This window comes from Gastrolobium bilobum, unplaced genomic scaffold, assembly GCF_033153095.1.
Source record: "Gastrolobium bilobum isolate Gb01-03AN ecotype WA unplaced genomic scaffold, APGP_CSIRO_Gbil_v1 utg5148, whole genome shotgun sequence".
NCBI classification, from domain to species: domain Eukaryota; kingdom Viridiplantae; phylum Streptophyta; class Magnoliopsida; order Fabales; family Fabaceae; genus Gastrolobium; species Gastrolobium bilobum.
The window spans coordinates 293,071-310,889 of record NW_026898045.1 but is presented as its reverse complement, the minus strand read 5'-3'; the positions used below and the strand labels follow the sequence as shown (position 1 = coordinate 310,889).

The window sequence follows — 17,819 nt, the reverse complement described above, 5'->3', positions numbered from 1 at the left end:
TAAATATTTTTTCATTAAACCTCCTTGAAGTGAGATTAAAAAACAATAGTATTCGTAAATAAATAAAAATAATAGTTAAAGAACACCTTATTAAAACATTTTTATTTTTTCCTATTTAAAAATAATATTTGTACTAAAATTTGAATTTTAATAGTTTATTAAAAAAGTATTGTACTTCATTTGCTATTAATTTAAAAAAAACTTTAGAAAATTAATTTTAGAAAGTAAAGTATTTTTTAGAAGTTAAAAAATGATTTACAAAAGAGAAATAAAATGTCAGGAAAAAAAAAACAAAAAATTTGAGAAAACATGATAATAACAACTTTAATGAATAACAGTTATAATATTACATATAGACAAATTAGGGTACCAGTTAAAAAAAAAATTAATGATTTGAAAAAGTGAAAATAAATAAATAAAGGAAAATAGAAAAGAAAACCAGTGGGTTAGCGTCGCCGCAAGCATAGTGGTGAAAAGAGAAACCCTTGGTTAGAGATGGTGAGCCAACGGCAGCGACTTGCTCGAAAGCGATTCAAATCAGAGCACCCTGAACTGTTCCCCAAATCAGAACCAACTCCCCCTAAAGACCCTGAAAAGAAGAAGAAGAAGAAGATAAAGAAGAAAACGAATGTGTTGAAGCCCAAACAACAAGGGTTCAAAACCAATTCAAGAAAACACCCTCTTAGAGTTCCTGGTATGAAGCCCGGTGACACCTGTTTTATCTGCAAGTCCATTGACCATATTGCTAAGCTCTGTCCCCAAAAATCTGAATGGGAAAGGAACAAGGTAACACCCCTCACATTGTTTTGTCACTGGAATTATCATAAACAGTTCTCTAAATCACGATAATGCAATTATGTAATTGCAGATATGTTTGCGGTGTAGACGACGTGGTCATAGAGCCAAGAACTGCCCTGAGGTGCAAGATGGCACCGACGATGCCAAGTATTGCTATAATTGTGGTGGAACTGGGCACTCACTTTCAAATTGTCTTCATCCTCTTCAAGAAGGTTTCTTAATAAAATGCATACATTTATTTTATTTTATTTTTATGCTTTTCATGTTGTGTTTCGGTTTATATCTGATCCTGAAAATGTTAAAACCTGATAAGTTAGGTATGTCATAGCATGAATTTTGTTATTTTTAGAGTTTTTAGTTGAAATTTGAAATTTATATAAAGCAGTTCACCACTGATTTCTAATTATCCTCCGGGACTTTCCACCGTACAGTTTGTTAGACACACAATATAAAATGTAAAACCATTTATCTGCATTCACCTAACAGAATAAGCTTTTGGAATATTTGGTTCGTGACTCGGATGATGGTTAGATAATGGTACATACTAGAGATTACTAAATTTGATTTTATATTTGGCTTTGAATCTATTTGTGTGAAACTTTTCTAGGAGAGATTAGTTGTTCTTTAAGTTACCTTGAGATTAAATGGTGACATGACACTCATTGAATGGATATTATTATTTAATTTGTAGACCTTTCTCATAGATCATATGATATCTGAAAAGACACGTTTTTACTGTTTAATCTACACGCACACTGATAACAAGATTATGGGATGAAAACATTTTATCTTTGTTAGAAATGCATATGGTGCGGTGCTCAAATGATTTTAAACAAAGTGAAAGCTCACTCTGTAGTAAGTAGTAACTTTTACCCATTTCTTCTCTAGGTAAGGGCGTTGTGGATACTATCATTCATGACCCTTGCCATGAGGTTTCAGGATCATGACTTATTTGTTTTTTTCTTAAGAGTCTAGATTAATATGGAATTTTAAATTTCTTTATTGAGAATTACATGTTTATTCTTAAAGATTTAGTTGGGAGTGTGTTTATGCATTTATGTTCTTATTCTTATATTAACTGGTACTACTAAAAAAATTGCTGTCGAAGACTTGATGTCATTTTAAAGAAGATGTGTTTCATGTAAAATATAAGATATTTGTTTCAGTTAACATTTCCTCTCCTGATAATGGGAGATCACTTGCATTTTCTGTATAATAGGAGAGATGGCTTTTTTAATTTGGTCCTCTAGTAAAATTGAATCTTTTTATTAAATATGGTCTTCAATTCTTCCCAGAATTTATAATCTTGTTGCTTAGTGTATAATTATATATCTCTGTCGCTGGTTAGATTAGCTACTTTTGTGAATGAAATGCATGAAGTTCTGTAGCAAATTATGGGATTAGCTCTAATAATTGTATATCCTAGTTGTTGGTTTATTAGTTTTTAATACACTTATTACTTTTTTGGCAATTATTTAAGCTTGTAAATAACCTCTTGGGTTGGGGCTGTTATGTGTTCTGCCTTTGATAAAATCTCAGTTTCTCAATTTTGTTTCTGGTTGCATGCTTATGAATTCTTTAATTTGTTTTCTCATGATATAGAGGTTTCATTGGTGATGCAGGAGGGACGAAGTTTGCTGAGTGCTTTGTCTGTAATCAACGTGGACATTTGAGTAAAAACTGCCCTCAAAATGCTCATGGCATTTATCCAAAGGTATTATTATTTCCCTTTATGGAGGACCTTGTCAAAATTATAATTATGTTAGTTGAATCAATAAAACTTGTCCCTTGTAAGCCGTGTCTAATCTGTTGCAACTATTTATTTACACTAGGGTGGTTGCTGTAAAATATGTGGTGGTGTGACACATTTGGCAAAGGATTGTCCTGACAAAGGGAAGATGGGATCCATTGCTGCTAACGGGCCTTTTGATAGATGTAAGCTTTTTTGGTAGAAGCTAGTTGGTTTTCTGCTAGTGTATTTCTGGTTTTGATATCAAGTGCTGCATTTTTGTTTAGACTGTGTGGCATCTATGTTTCCTTTATTTGCTTATCTAAACCTTTGGTTGATATTATTCCTGTTTTTCTGATATTAAGCTGCAGCTAGATCCAATTTCTAACCATTTTTGTCAACTAAATGCAAGTAGAACAGTTGCACTTGCTCCAAAATTAGTTATATTTTTGCTCTGAAATATTTTGCTTCTAAAATAGGTACTATCGAGTCATGGGATATCATGAAGTAGCTAAGTGAACTTGATAAGGGTTTTTAATATCAGAGAAATTTGAGATTATACAAGTTTGGTGGTGGCAGACTGATAGATTATGCTTGATTTCAAATCACAAATGTTAAAATCTACTCTTTAAATGTAGGACATTGGGGGAAATGATTTGTCAGTGGTTATAGGCTTGAAACTTGATAGTCATGAGGACATGGATAATCGAACCTTCTTGATTTTATTGGACGTTGATCTTAATTTATTTTATCTAACTTGTTTAAGTGTGCAGTGTTCTTATTCAAAATGATCAATGTCTTTGTTAAAATCCTTGTTTGAGATTTCAACCGTGAAGGGATGTTGTTGTAAGTTGTAACAAAGGGGAGTAATATGGGTTACTGTTATATGTTTGAACCCATGCCAAACACAGGTTGAAATCTTTTCATAGAAACGAATGTTCATAATAGAAATCGAAAATGAACTAAAATTTTTGGGGTGAAGTATGTACTTTAATTGTAACTTCTTGCAGGTGATCTGTGGTCTCTTTTGCATCAGCCTGAGCTCTTTCTGTATATCTCCAATTCAATTGCATTCTGTTCTGATTTATTCTGATATATTGGATTGCTAAGTATTTATAGTCTTCGAAAAGAAAGGTGCTTATATTAAATATGGCTGATATCTCCATTCTTTGTTGTCAGCAATAAGAAATGAAGAGAGGCCCAGGGGTCAGGTTACCAAATTTATAAGCGGAGACGATAGTGAGGATGACTTCATGACAGAAGACATAAATAGTGGCGACAAGAACAAGTCCTCAAAGTCAAAAGATGGCCATGTAAAACCAAAGAAGAAGGGACCTAAAGTTGTGAACTTTATCTGAGGATGGTTAAATCTTAATGTATTGTGTGGATGTTGGTTTCTACCCGCCATTTTCTTTATTCTTCTATACTAGGCCCCCACTATTCGTTGCAATCTGCAGAATCTCTTCCAGAATGAATGTAATCGCTTCTGCAAGTCTTGGGTTGCCTAAAATTTTGGAGCATTGACATGAAAACTAAAAGTATTGCATCCTGTTGCTTATTATTATTAATCCTACGGTGCTTTCAAAAAGCAAACTAAAAATTTAACAATATTTTTTTTTGGGTGCAATTGCTAGTTTGCTAACTGTCTTAGTTGTTGATTTATTGAGGATCACTTTTGTTGCTACAAGTACTTTGCCAAACTGTTATTTCCTACAAGTACTTTTGTTGCTACAATGGCTATTAATGATTTACCACAAAACTGTTATCTCCAGAAGTATTATTATCAAATTCAGACCAGTAATTGACTCTGTTGAGGTACTGAATTAATAGTTACTGGTTTAACAAATATATATAATAAACAAATATATATAATAAAATAAACAAATATAAAATTAGAAGAATTATAGCTAATAATTAAAATTGGTTTAATAGTAAGTGCTATTCATCATAATACATATAATCTAGGCTTGGATGTTATTTGTGATATTTTTCAAGTTTTTTGCTCAAAATTTTACAAAACCATTTTTTTTTAAATTGATGCCAATTTAATATTGGTTTTGGACCTATTCATCGATTTCATATCGGGTTAAATGTATGATCGGTCCATTATCTAAATTAGATCGATTGAGGATCTGATTTACAGATCAATCGATTGAACCGGTCGGGTTGGGTCTGTTGACCTTGAATGACAAGTAATTTGCAAAGTGCCAAACAAACTTTTGGTGCTCTTAAATATGACTTTTTGACCATTGTGCCCATAATTCAATTAAAAATAACCATTTTGCCCCTGTTCCAAACTATTTCACATATCTACCTCTGTTTGATCGTTAACCGAGTTATATACTCGAGTGCAAGACCTTTATACTCGAGTATATTGCATAGAACGGTAAATATTCGAGTAAAGGACCTTGATACTCGAATATTGTTCGTCATTTGGGCTTTTATTAACATTTACTCGAGTACAGACCCTGATACTCGAGTATGACACCATATACTTGAGTATATAGGTCCTGTACTCGAGTAAATGGTAACCAAATCCCCTACGTGAATTGCCAACTTATAGCTATCAAAAAGTTATATGGAATAAAAAAGAAGCATCTGACTTGGACACCTGAGTCAAAAGTTATGACTTTATAAAGTTTTAAGGATAAATTTTTTTTCCATGAAATTTTTTGGATTAACAAGTTTCTATAGTCATAAAATATTGGACTTGACTCGGATGATCTAAAGAGGAGCTTTTTGGGTATTACAAAACCTATTTGCATAACAAAATTTTGAAAATTTTACCGTAAAATTTCGTAGGGAATTTGGTCCAAAAAATGTTTATATGTGCCCCGTTTGACATATTTTATCTTGCGAATGATGTTATTTAAATTTTCACTTTTCAATACTATCTAATAATCCTTCAAAAATTTGCAATGTGTAGCTCTAAAAAAGTTATGTGGAATAAAAAAACATCTTATTCGAACACCCAAATCAAAAAGTTATGGTATTCTGAAATTTTAGGTTGAATTTTTTTCCACGAGATTTTTTGGATCATACAAGTTTCTATAGTCATATACTCATAATATTTGACTTGGCTTGAGTGATATGAGGAGGAGCTTTGTGTGTATCACAAAACCTATTTGCATTACAAAAATTTAAAAATTTAATGATAAAACTTCGGAAGGCCATAACTTTTGACTCGAGTGTTTTAATGAGGTATTTTTTTTTTTATTCTACATAACTTTTCGAGAATTACGTGTTGGCAAATTCTTATAAGGGATTTGTCACCATATACTCAAGTAGAAGACCATATACTCAAGTATATTACGCCATACTCGAGCATAAACTTATGAGATTTAATTTGCTCGAGTATATTGGTCACATGCTCGAGTATGAAGGACAATCAACGGTCAAACAGAGACATATTAATTTTATATTTTCAAAAAATGTCATATTTTTAAATAATTTAAAAATAAGGGCAAAGTGATATTTTTTAATTTAATTAGGAACACAATGATAAAAAAAAGCCCATAAACACGCTAAATTCATGAGTTCAAAAAAAGACATAAATACTTACAGGTTCAGTACATGAACGAAAATTTAATTTATATTAATATTAGTGAGAAGAGATTCATTTATCACAAAAAAGTTTTACTAACTTCTTACAACTAAATTTTAATGATTGATTTCTGTTAATTAACGATTATAATTTATTGGGTTATATTTTTTAATTAATTATTAATTTTTAATAAATTATAATTATTAAATTGACTGAAATTAACTACTAAAATTCGATGGTAATAAGTTGTAAAAATTCCTCAATATTAATAAAATGAAGAAATTATAGCAACCACTATCTATGGGCTTGTAACTTGTAATTGTTTGTATTAAAAAAAAAAAAAAAACTTGTAATTGTAACTAGTGAAAAAAAACGCTCATAAACCCTAATTTCCCTGAGTTGATTCAGTTCAGTAGCTTCGTCGCAACCACTGGCATGGCAAGTTTTGTGTGTGGCCTCCACAGATTTTGAATTCATCATATCAATCGAGGAAGATGGAGAGCGAGTTTTCTGATGGGAAGAGGCGCAGAGAGGAGAATCCCGATGAAGCGTTTGCTTCTCCGGAACAGAGTAGTAAGATGAAGAGGAGAAAGAAGAAAAACAAGGAAAAGGGTGCACATTCAATTGAACTGCCTCAGGTATGTCATAAACATGAACTTCCACTTGCAATTCCAATAGTTTCGGAAAAGGATAAAGTGTTAGAACATCAATCGAATGAAACTATTGCACAGCACCCTCAAGTACTCGCTGTGCCTGATCCAACACCCCAGGAAAGGAATAATGTTCTTCTGCCCCTAGTGGCAGATAAACTTCTAGAACCCCAGATTATGATGGGAAAGAGAAAAGAATCACGTGACGCTAATGTAGAGCATCCTGAACTACTCTCTGTACCTGCTCCAACACCCACACAAGATACTCCCCAGAAACGGAAGTGGGAAAAGAAAAAGAAGAATGTGCTCAAGCCCCAAGGGGCTGAACCAGAACCAGAACCAAAGGAACCCTATAATGCAGAGAACCATCAGCTATTCTCCCAAGTAGACCCAGAACTGAAGAATAATGAGGAAAAAGGAACAGAAGCAACTGAAGCTAATGTAGAACACCCTGAACTCCTCTCTTTATCCGATCCAATACCAGCAAAAGATACTCCAAAGAAAAGGAAGTGGGAGAAGAAAAAGAAGAATGTGCTCAAGCCCCAAGAGCCACAGGAACCCATTAATTTAGAGCACCCTCAACTATGCTCCCCAGTAGACCAAGAACTTAATAATAAGAAGGAAAAAGGAGCAGAACCAACTGAAGCTATTGTAGAGCACCCTCAAGTCTGCACTAAACCTGAATCAGCAATCCCTGTAGATCCAGCAACCCGAATACACCCAGAAAAGAAAGAATCAATTGAAACTGGCCCTAAACATGAACCGGCAATCCCAAAAAAAGGTGAAGAACCAACTGAAGCTAATGTAGAGCACCCTGAACTCCTCTCTTTACCTGCTCCAACACCCCCAAATGATACTCCCCGGAAAAGGAAGTGGGAGAGGAAAAAGAAGAATGTGCACAAGCCCCAACCACAGGAACCTGATAATGCAGAGCACCATCAACTATGCTGCGCAGTAGACCCAAAACTAGAGAATGAGAAGGAAAAAGAAACAGAACCAACTGAAGCTAATGTAGAGAACCCTGAACAAGTCTCTTTACCTATCCCAACACCCCTAAGAGATGCTCCCCAGAAAAGGAAGTGGGAGAAGAAAGAGAAGAATGTGCTCAAGCCCCAAGAACCACAGGAACCCAATAACCCATTACGTTTGCAGATCCAACCAGACCCAGCAATCCCAATATGCCATAAACCAGAATCCCTGATAGACCAAGTTATCCCAATAGACCAAACAATCCCAGTAGACCCAGCAATCCCAATAGATTCAGCACTCTTAGTATGCCCTAAACCAGCACCACTAATTGGTCAAACTATCCCAGTAGATCCCGCAATCCCAATAGACACTGAACAGAAGATGAAGAGAAAGAAGAGGAGGAAGAGTGCGCTAGGTGGGGAAGAAAACAATGTTCAGAATACTGAACCGCCTGAAACTCCGTTTCAGACATCTATATGCTGTATTGCAGCACCCTCAATAGACCCAACAATCTCAATGGACAATCACCCTGCAATCCTAGTAAACCCTTCAATCCCAACAGACCCAGAACAGAAGAAGTCAAAGAAAAAGAGGAAGAAGAAAAGGAAGAGTGTGCTCAAAAGTGAATGGGCAGAACCCAATGAATGCAATGGCAAGCCACCTGAAATCCCAGTTCAGAAATCTATATGCCCTACAGCAGCACCCTCAATAGACCAAATGATCCCAATAGACCCAGTTCCCCCAATAGACCCAGCAACCCTAATAGACAAAGCAACCCCAATAGATCCAGAACAGAAGAAGATGATGAAGAAAAAGGGGAAGGAGAAAAGGAAAAGTGCACGAGGGTCAGAATCTGACAAACACAATGCTGATCCAACTGCTGAAACCCCTGTTCAGAGAATTAAAGGACTCACAGTCACTAAAGTGCCTTTAGAATGGGTTGGTGAAAGTTCTAAGGTATGTAACTAGATCAATAGATTTAGTTTCAGTAATAATCATTAGCAGTTCCTGGAAAGATGCTATTTTTTTACTTTCAGATTGATACAAATATTCAATTACAATTAGTTCATTGTAGTGGATATATGGTAATTTTTTATTTCCAGGGCAAATGCAATGCTGAGCCACGTGCTAAAACCCCTGTTCGGAGAACTGCAGGACTGACAGTCACTAAAGCTCCCTTTAAACAGCATGATGAAAGTTCTGTGGTATGTAATGGGATTCATGAATTTAGTTTCAGTACTTGTATTTTATGTTGCTCTAGCCTGAAATAATTTTAAGCTGTTCCTATAGAATGATTTTAATAGGAGGCGAACCGTAACAGTGGTAAAACTGTTCCTTCATAGCTGAAAGGTCATGGGTTCGAATCCAGGAAACAGTCTCTTTGCAATTATGCAAGGGTAAGACTGAGTACAAGGATTTCCTCCACCTCACATAGCGTATTTAAGTCGGCTTCTCGCTGGTTGGGTTTAACGGGGAGTGGTTTTTTCCCCTAAAGAATGATCCCCCCCCTCTTCTCTCTCTTGAAATTGATACAGTTAGAATTAATTAGCCAATTGTAGTATATAAATGGTAATTTGGTGTTTCCAGAAATGTCAGGCATGCCGACAGCCTGGTCACAAATTTCAACACTGCCCAAGGCTGAAATGTCTCTCCAAGGATGAGGAAGTTTGCTTCTTTTGTGGGGAAATTGGGCACTCACTTGGAAAATGCTCAGTGTCTCAAGCAGGTAAGCTAAAAATTTATGCTTCTCATGAAGCGCTGATATTTTCTTTTTGAATATGAGAACCTTATCAAAGTTTTATGTTGCATGAAAATTGTTAAATTTTACAGTTTTTGATTGAAATTTACGTAGCATCAATCTGAGTCGTAAGTATATATGCTTTCTTGAACTTAATTCATAACTTTAATAACTTATTATTGTTGGTAATTGGTGATATCTTATCATAGTAATAAATAATTTTAGTTTGCACCATTAGCTCAGTTTTTTAGCCATTCTCTAAGAATAAATACCTTATTAAAGATGTTTAGGATTTGGTGTAACTGGGGAATATGCATTCTATCTTTGGCCTTATAATATACTTGTATGAAAGAGGTGATAATATTCTCAAGTTTTTTTTTTTTTTTTAAATTTTTATAATGATTTTATAGTTAAATAATACTACAATAATCTATTGTTTCTTCCATTGTTGTCTTGTTTCTTCTTTGTGCTTCATAGTTCATACAAGCACCCTATTTCTAATGAATCTTTTTATCATTGAGGTAAATATATAGTGATTCATGATGTTTAGAACTTATCGTGGCAATAAAAGCTCACTTGACTTTAGTTTTGGTTGTTTCTTTTAGGAAAGTGTTTTTTGTATAAATTGTATGCCTCTTGTTTTGGTCATATTTTGACTTTGTTGGTATATTATTCCAAAATTTTTGATTATGAGAGAGATAGATATGGGAATTTTGCATTTAAGCCATCTAGGATTATTACTTGTTTCAGAGGTTGATATAGGGTTTTGATGTTATCTATTAGGAGCAATATGGATAATATACAATATATAAATTGAGAGATGCATGCATGCCTGCATGTATGTGTATGTATTTCAGTGCACTCTTTTTTTAGAAAGATAAATATATGTTAATTTTCTATTTTCTCTCCCAACCTTGGTGTAATTTTACATTTTAAGTATTGTAGGAAAGGTTTCTTTTATGTCATCCGTTTGTCTAAATTGTTTTTGGACATTAAATTTTCCCTTCACAAGCATTGTATGTAGCTTTTTCCTTGTATTTTTTTGGCAAAGAGGCTGTTTCCTAGATTCGAACTTGTGACCGTAAGGAGCAATCTTATCGATGCTTCAAGACTCACCCACAAGGGATTTATTATTCTGATATATTTTTTTTTAATTTTTTTTGTTATTTGTTATTTGTTGGCTTTTGTTCATTCTCAGAATGTTAAGGACAATTTCTTATCCTGTGGTTATATTATAATCTTTCCTTCTCACGAATAGAACTTTATCCTTTTATAAAATTAAAAGCATATAAATACTGCAACTCTTTTGAAATAGATTTTTGGTGACTATACTAGTATATTACTCCTTTTGGTAATTCTGGACACACTGCCACTTGTGATCATTTGTTGAACTGGCAGAAGAGGGTACTTAATTCCTCCGCGAGGGGCCATAAGTTTGTCCTTTATTACAAAATAATCTTCACAGACCTGTAATGGTATTCACTTTGTGTTCTTTTCATCTGGTGTCTCATGATTCAAAAATTTTCATTGGTAAGCAGGGGGAGGAAGGTTTGCTAAGTGCTTATTCTGTTATGCATATGGACACTTCAGCAATAACTGCCCTCGAAATGGCCATGGAATGGATCCAATGGTATTATTATCTATTATTTGGATATTGCATATTGTCATTCTGGCATATTTTTCTGGAGTCTTTGTAACAATGTGGATGATTTTGATTCATTATCCTAATAACATTGTATGCCAAGTACAATTTTTTCTTACAATTTGTATTCCTTAGGTGGTTGCTGCAAATGGATGGGCCTATCAACGAAAGTAAGTCTTTCTACAAGAAACCTGATCTAATTCTCCCTTTTCATTTTTTGTTTTTATATTATTTGTATATCATCTATGACATGTAGTTCTCAAAAAATTTCACTGCTGCCAATCCCTTTCTTGTGGCTGTTGAGCTGCAGTTACTTGCATTCAGTCTGCAGTCAAACATAAAACTTTGCCAAAAGCCCCTAGGAGTATAGATGCACTATGTTTGGTTCCTTTTCTAGCTAGGAAATGTTTAATCTGCTCCAAAAGTAGAAATACATTGGAATGTCGTATCCTGGTTCTAAAATATATACCTATTTTTTAAGTCCTGATACATCTTGAAATAGATAATTGAGTTGGTTAAGTTAGATGTTGTTAATATTTTAGGTTGTGCTTGAGTCTTCCACATGGGATATAAATTGCATCGATTTTGCAAAATTAGCATCTACACGGATGCTAATAAGAGTCTTTTCTTCAACTATAGAATATTAGGGAAAAGGTTTAATCATAGGCTTTATAGTGGTAGAAATGGATAATACAGCTGCCTTGCTTGTGTTGATATAACAACTTGTGATCTGTGCAATTGTTCATCGTTGCTGTTGTAGGTTGTTGTTTTAGGTTTCGTCCATTGACGGACATAGTTGTAACAAAGGGGACCTGTCCCAGATTGTTAAATGTTTGAACTTTAGGCACATGTTCAAACATGGGGATGGGGTATAAGTTTTCTCTCAGTAACTGGTTCCTCTCGTGCAGAAAATAAATTCCAAGTTCATATTATTTGCATTGGGTCTAATTTCTTTCAAATGATTTATGGTCTCGATTGCCTTTAATCCCGAGTGATGTCTTTGTTATTCTCCTATTTAGGTGCCTTCTACCATTAGTTTTTTCTGATGTTTGTTACTATGCATTCTGTTGATGTGAACGGTGCTCATAACTATAATGTCTGACAACGGTTTGTTCCATTATTTATAGCATCAGTGGAAGCTGAAGGAATAAGTCCATTGCCGGGGTTACAAACATGCAAGCTGGGATGGTCTTGGGGATGATCTGGTGGTTATGTATCATGTCTGGTAGGCATGGTTTCCCAATTTTGTAGGTTTAAATTCACGTCTGTATGTAACAGAAACGGTAATAATATTCGCACACTTTTTTGCGTTTTGATATTGTTAGAGATATAATTTATAAAATTTTTAATGTGATGATCACTTAGTGCCTGTTTGGATCCTCTCTTTTTTAAGCTAGAAGCTACTTATAAGCATAAGCTAGGTCAAACAGGTTTTGGGAAAAGCTCTTATAATGAAAAACTCTTTTTTCTATAATGAAGAAAAAAGCTGAAAATTAAAAGCTCCTAGGAGGAGCTTTTTTTTAAGCTCTTATATGTTTTTCTTGAATTGTGTGTTTTTTTTTTAAAATGAAGAATGATAAATATAGAGAAAGAGATAATTTTATTGAAATATGTGCTTTTAAGTAAATTTTAAGTTAAAATTTTCATGTAATTTTCAAACAGCTTTTAACTTCTTTTTTTAAGCTCTTTTTTCATGAAATTTTTCTCTATTTTTTTATATGGTCTCACATAAATCCTATATATTTTTATGTGTATATAGAAAATAATTTTATCTCCTATAACGAGAAATTTTAAAACTCTTCCTGTAAGACAAAAAATGTGCTCCTATTCTGATAGAAGGGAAGATAGTAGGTATGTAGGATATGGTGACAAACAAACTATTTGGAAAGGAAAAAAAAAAAAGACATACATGAATTTTGATATGTCTATTTCACCAATATTTTAACAAAGTTTGTTAACTGGAAAAAGAAAATCTAAATTGCATTTTATTTGATAAAATGAAAATAATAATTGATTTTCACAAATCTCTAAAATGAACTAAAATCTGTATGCAAAGTACTTTACTATTAACTGATTTATGAGCACATGTTATTTCTCCTTGGCTAGAATTAATAATTAAAACAATGTTTAGCACCTGCACGTGCACATGCAAATCAAGGGTATAACATATTATGTTCTTCCTTAGTGGACATTATCACCCATCAAATTTCTGAGTGATTTCAACCTTTGTTTCCTTCCTCAAAATTCTCTTAGCTCTCCGTTTTTGTCTCGGAGCTCTCATTGCATCCCCAAAATAAGGATCTCTTCCTCTGTCTCTCATTTCTCTGTTGCTTTCTCAATTGTTTTCATTTTCATTTCTCCATAGGCTTTCTCTATCATCGCTACAACATGGTACGTTCTCTCTTTGTCTCTATCACCCTCTACCTCAAATTATCAATAGGTTTTGCAATGTGACTATGCCTTTTGATGCATAAGAAGCCAAAACAGGGAAAAAAAATTGAATAAGAAAATGGGAGGCGAGATAGAACAGTTTGCAAATTACACTGAACATCCCTTTTAATGCAGAAACATTCATTTTGTATCTAAGAGCATATATTTGAAATCTCTGATGCCTATCTGTCTACAAGGTCAACGAGAACAATTTGATAAAATGCGTCATATAGTGGCAGAAATGTTGTTATTTCTAAGTTTATAAAACCAATGGATGTATCTAATTTAATTATTGAAATTGCTAAATCTGCTTAGAGAATTTTCTGATTTTGGGACTTCATTTCTGTATAATATTGGCAAACACTTTATGACATTGTAGTCATTTTTCATAATGAACTCATGCTTATGTGATTCTGTTGTTTTCCAAAAATGTGTTGTGTTAGGCCAACGCGGTATCTGGAATGGCTGTTGCTGATGATTGTAAATTAAAGTTTCTTGAACTAAAGGCAAAGAGGAACTACCGTTTCATTGTGTTTAAGATTGACAACCAAGAAGTGGTAGTGGAGAAACTTGGAAGCCCAGAAGAAACCTATGAGGACTTTACTGCATCTCTGCCTCCTAATGAGTGCCGTTATGCTGTCTTTGATTTTGATTTCATCACTAATGAGAACATACAGAAGAGCAAGATTTTCTTCATTGCATGGTAATTTCGAATTCCTCAATTCTTGTACGCATACTTGGTAAAATCATAGTTTGTTTTAGCTATATGCAAAAATCACAGGATGCACATAACTCTTGGTATCATATATTTATCTTTACTTCTTATTTCTCATATTTAGGTCTCCAGATACATCAAGAGTCAGACAAAAGATGGTGTATGCCAGTTCCAAGGACAGATTCAAGAGGGAACTTGATGGCATTCAAGTTGAGTTGCAAGCAACAGATCCTAGTGAGATGAGCTTTGACATCATAAAATCACGAGCAATGTGATATCGTCATCTTATTATTTATATTTCATTCTTTTTCCTTACAGCTAGCTTTTGCAGCACTACTGATTTTCTTTATTTATTTTGTGGTTTTTTTTGTTCTTTTCGTCGGATGGCCTATATTCTAAACCCGTAGTTTATTATGATACCAAGAGAGAAACAATGCCATGCATTTCATACTATATTAGACGGTTTGGCTTAGTGTATACATTACATTCTTGGGCTTCTAAACATGAAACTTGCTACATCTCCCGTCTTGAGTGGAACATAATTTAAATGCTTAAGTGGAAGACTTACTTTAAAGTTCAGTGTTAATCTATGTAACTTTGTCAATTAAATTTTTCATTTTCATTTTCTTGATGTATCGCATTGCACAAAACTTTTCCGTAATATTACTGACTGTACATTCCATACCTGCACAACAATCAAAGACTATCAACGTATGATAACCCATACCAACCCCGACAGAGTCACACACATACATCATTTTCGCTATAAACTAGACAATCTAGGAATTAAATGCAACTCTTATACTTAATCTTTGTCAATCAAAAAAGTCCAGCACATATGGATATAATTGATAGCCCATTCAATGGACCTAGAACCCGTCCATGGATTCAATCAACTATTGGCTTTGTGCCACTACACATCTTCTTTACTTAACAATATATTTAATTATACATGCAACTAATAAATGCATCTCACTGAATAAATACATACATATATGCCTGAACTGCCAAAATATACATACACCATGTATGAGCAAGTATCTCAAATAATACGGGCCATATACAATAGTGGGTGGTCATACATCATGACCCAAAAAAATATATGTACAATCCCAAAAAGAGATTACTTCATCTCTAATCCATCTGGATCCTCTAACCTGAACAGGCCTCTTGCCCTGAGAGGGCTCTCCTGCAGCTGACATACTTGAAACATTTCCCTAACAGGGTGAGATTACTATCTCAATAAATTTAGGGTTTATGGAGTAGTCTCCACCCATGAGTCCACTTCCTGCATGAGAGGTCAGATACAAAACATAGCAAAGCATCATATATACATATCATCATACACACGTGACTTCTAGGAGCTTGGATCCTCCGGTGGATAGTCTAAACAGAATTTCGGTCCCCCCAAAAATTCCCACATGATAATCCAAAGGCTCGTGTCCCTAAGGATTTCGTGCACTTGAGGCTTGAGTCCCTTATGGAGGCTTAGGTCCCTCCGTATGAAATACTCTCGAGGCTTGAGTCTCTCAATGAAAGCATAGGCATGCAAATGTTTAATGGTTATGAACCACAAAGCAAACATATCCATACCATATACTAAATATCTAACATTCAATCACACAATTATCATATACAATCATATCATATCATCTTACATACTTGTCTACATGAATGCACCTATACTAGGTATCTAACATTCAATCACACAATTATCCATACCATAGCCCTATTGGACCATGGTGGAACATAAAAGGGAAGAGAAGGTTCAAACCACAAGCTTACAAGGCTTACTTGTAATCCTCTTTGGAACATACAACTTGATCTTCCAATTCAATATTCCTAGGCTCAAACCTAGATTAGGAATCAACACCAATCATTCCTATATGTGTCATATTTCAAGTGTTACATACAAAGCTTCAAAACTTTAATGATTCCTTAAATTTTTGTATATGACATTCAAATTGGTTTAATACTATATCATTCATGTTCTAACATCCCTTAACACATTTTCATGCCAATACATGCCAAACACATGTTATAGCTAATTATTTTATAATTAACAAAGAGGATCACATAATGCCATTTCTTACTAGACCAAGCCACTAACTTGGTTCAACACACTTATTTACAATTGGGATGATACAAAAATACCTCCTAGGTATCAATTACCATTATTACAAGCTTCCATCCATTATTACCCTATGTAGGCCGAAACATAGCACAAGGGCATCATACATATATCAAGCTTCAAATGATCAATAATTTAGTTTATTTACCTATACTATGTGCAAAAGGCATTCCTCGTCACTCAAACCATAACAATCACAATTTCAACATGTTTTTCCCTTGTATGGTCAAACCATACTCTAAGGGTTTCCATCAATTTTTCATGCTTATCATTGGTTATTAACTAGTTCATTTAACCCCAAATTATCCAATGACTAGTAATTAGTACCAATGCCGCATTACACAACTTCAAACACTTATCCTTCAAGACAAGGCCTAAATGGTAACCTAAAGGTTCACCAAAGGTTTTCATAGTTCAAATGACTCATTAGTTAGTCTCATTACTTCAACATAACCCATATATCAGAAACGTCATTTACACAACACTCAAACACATTTACATCTCATTTTCCCCTTCAATGGCCAAAACCTTCATGCAAAGGGTCCATTATGTTCTCATGGTTCAATTGGCTAATTAATTAGTCTAACTTCATTGGCTTAGTCGTTAGGCCACATCCATTACCCAATTGACACTCAAATACATCTCTACACCATTTTTCCATACATATTTCCTAAAGGGTGTCTTAAGCTATTTTCATATTCTTATGCACTCAATAACCAACCAAATAGATTCATTAAACATAATGACACCTAGGATATGTTCACCATTATTTGAAATAACTCAAGGCACAATTTCAACACATATTAACATATAATTTCCATCATCAAACTCATTTTAAACCTCAATATAAGACTTAATACTTTTTCATGGCTAAAATCTCAAGGTGGTCTAAAATTCTAAATGGTGAGCTCATCGGTTTTTCCTTATCAAGAAGCAATCCTAAGCATACTTTGCAAAGGAACATTCATTTAAATCAACCTCTAACTCATCATACCATTTAAGTTTTGAATTCACCATTTATGAAAATCTAGAATTCTAAAAAATTTATGAAAACAAGAAAAGGGAGGTGATTTCTTACCACAATGGACTCAACAATGGAGGGGAAAACTTATTTTAAGCTCCTAAGGACTCAAACTCCCATTTTTCCTCAAGAAACCCAAAATCTTTGGAGAAGAAGAAATATCTTTACCGTGAACCCCACTCCAAAATGTTGGTACCAATGGATTCCTTGCGAAATTTCTTTCAAATTAGGCTTTGGAAGCACTTGATTTGGAGGCCTAGAACTCAAGATATGATTTTTTTTGAAGTTTTTCACTCAAGACTCTTTTTCCTCTCATGGTTGATGGGTTGCACGAAGGAGGAAGGGAAAATGGCTGATTTGTGTCTCTTTCTTATTTTCTTTAGTCACTTACAGGTAGACATTCGGAACAGTGACAAATTGTCACTATTTATCAAGTTTTTTTATTTAAATGT

At 34.1% G+C, this 17,819-nt stretch overlaps 3 protein-coding genes across 6 annotated transcripts; all 3 read left to right on the top strand.

The window, feature by feature from the left end:
• The first annotated feature begins 454 nt into the window (after positions 1-454).
• LOC133312368 (uncharacterized) lies at positions 455-4,192 on the top strand. Its single transcript, XM_061513539.1, has 5 exons — positions 455-786; positions 869-1,010; positions 2,421-2,512; positions 2,631-2,733; positions 3,707-4,192. The coding sequence occupies exons 1-5, from the start codon at positions 496-498 to the stop codon at positions 3,883-3,885; spliced, it is 807 nt and encodes a 268-aa protein (XP_061369523.1). The 5' UTR covers positions 455-495; the 3' UTR covers positions 3,886-4,192.
• Positions 4,193-6,516: 2,324 nt separating this feature from the next.
• Positions 6,517-12,350, top strand: LOC133312367 (uncharacterized). Of its 2 annotated transcripts, none has more exons than XM_061513538.1 (6): positions 6,517-8,647; positions 8,794-8,895; positions 9,278-9,416; positions 10,967-11,058; positions 11,206-11,240; positions 12,198-12,350. In XM_061513538.1, exons 1-6 carry the CDS (start codon positions 6,566-6,568, stop codon positions 12,211-12,213), a joined length of 2,466 nt encoding a protein of 821 aa, XP_061369522.1. In that variant the 5' UTR covers positions 6,517-6,565; the 3' UTR covers positions 12,214-12,350. The 2 variants fall into 2 exon arrangements, with proteins under 2 accessions (XP_061369522.1, XP_061369521.1); XM_061513537.1 differs by having other exon boundaries at positions 10,964-11,058.
• Positions 10,029-14,637, top strand: LOC133312369 (actin-depolymerizing factor 7). Of its 3 annotated transcripts, none has more exons than XM_061513541.1 (3): positions 10,029-10,037; positions 13,944-14,203; positions 14,340-14,637. In XM_061513541.1, the coding sequence occupies exons 2-3, from the start codon at positions 13,962-13,964 to the stop codon at positions 14,488-14,490; spliced, it is 393 nt and encodes a 130-aa protein (XP_061369525.1). In that variant the 5' UTR covers positions 10,029-10,037; positions 13,944-13,961; the 3' UTR covers positions 14,491-14,637. The 3 variants fall into 3 exon arrangements, with proteins under 3 accessions (XP_061369525.1, XP_061369524.1, XP_061369526.1); XM_061513542.1 differs by lacking the exon at positions 10,029-10,037 and having other exon boundaries at positions 13,950-14,203; positions 14,340-14,358; positions 14,404-14,637; XM_061513540.1 differs by lacking the exon at positions 10,029-10,037 and having other exon boundaries at positions 13,940-14,203.
• Positions 14,638-17,819: the final 3,182 nt, after the last annotated feature.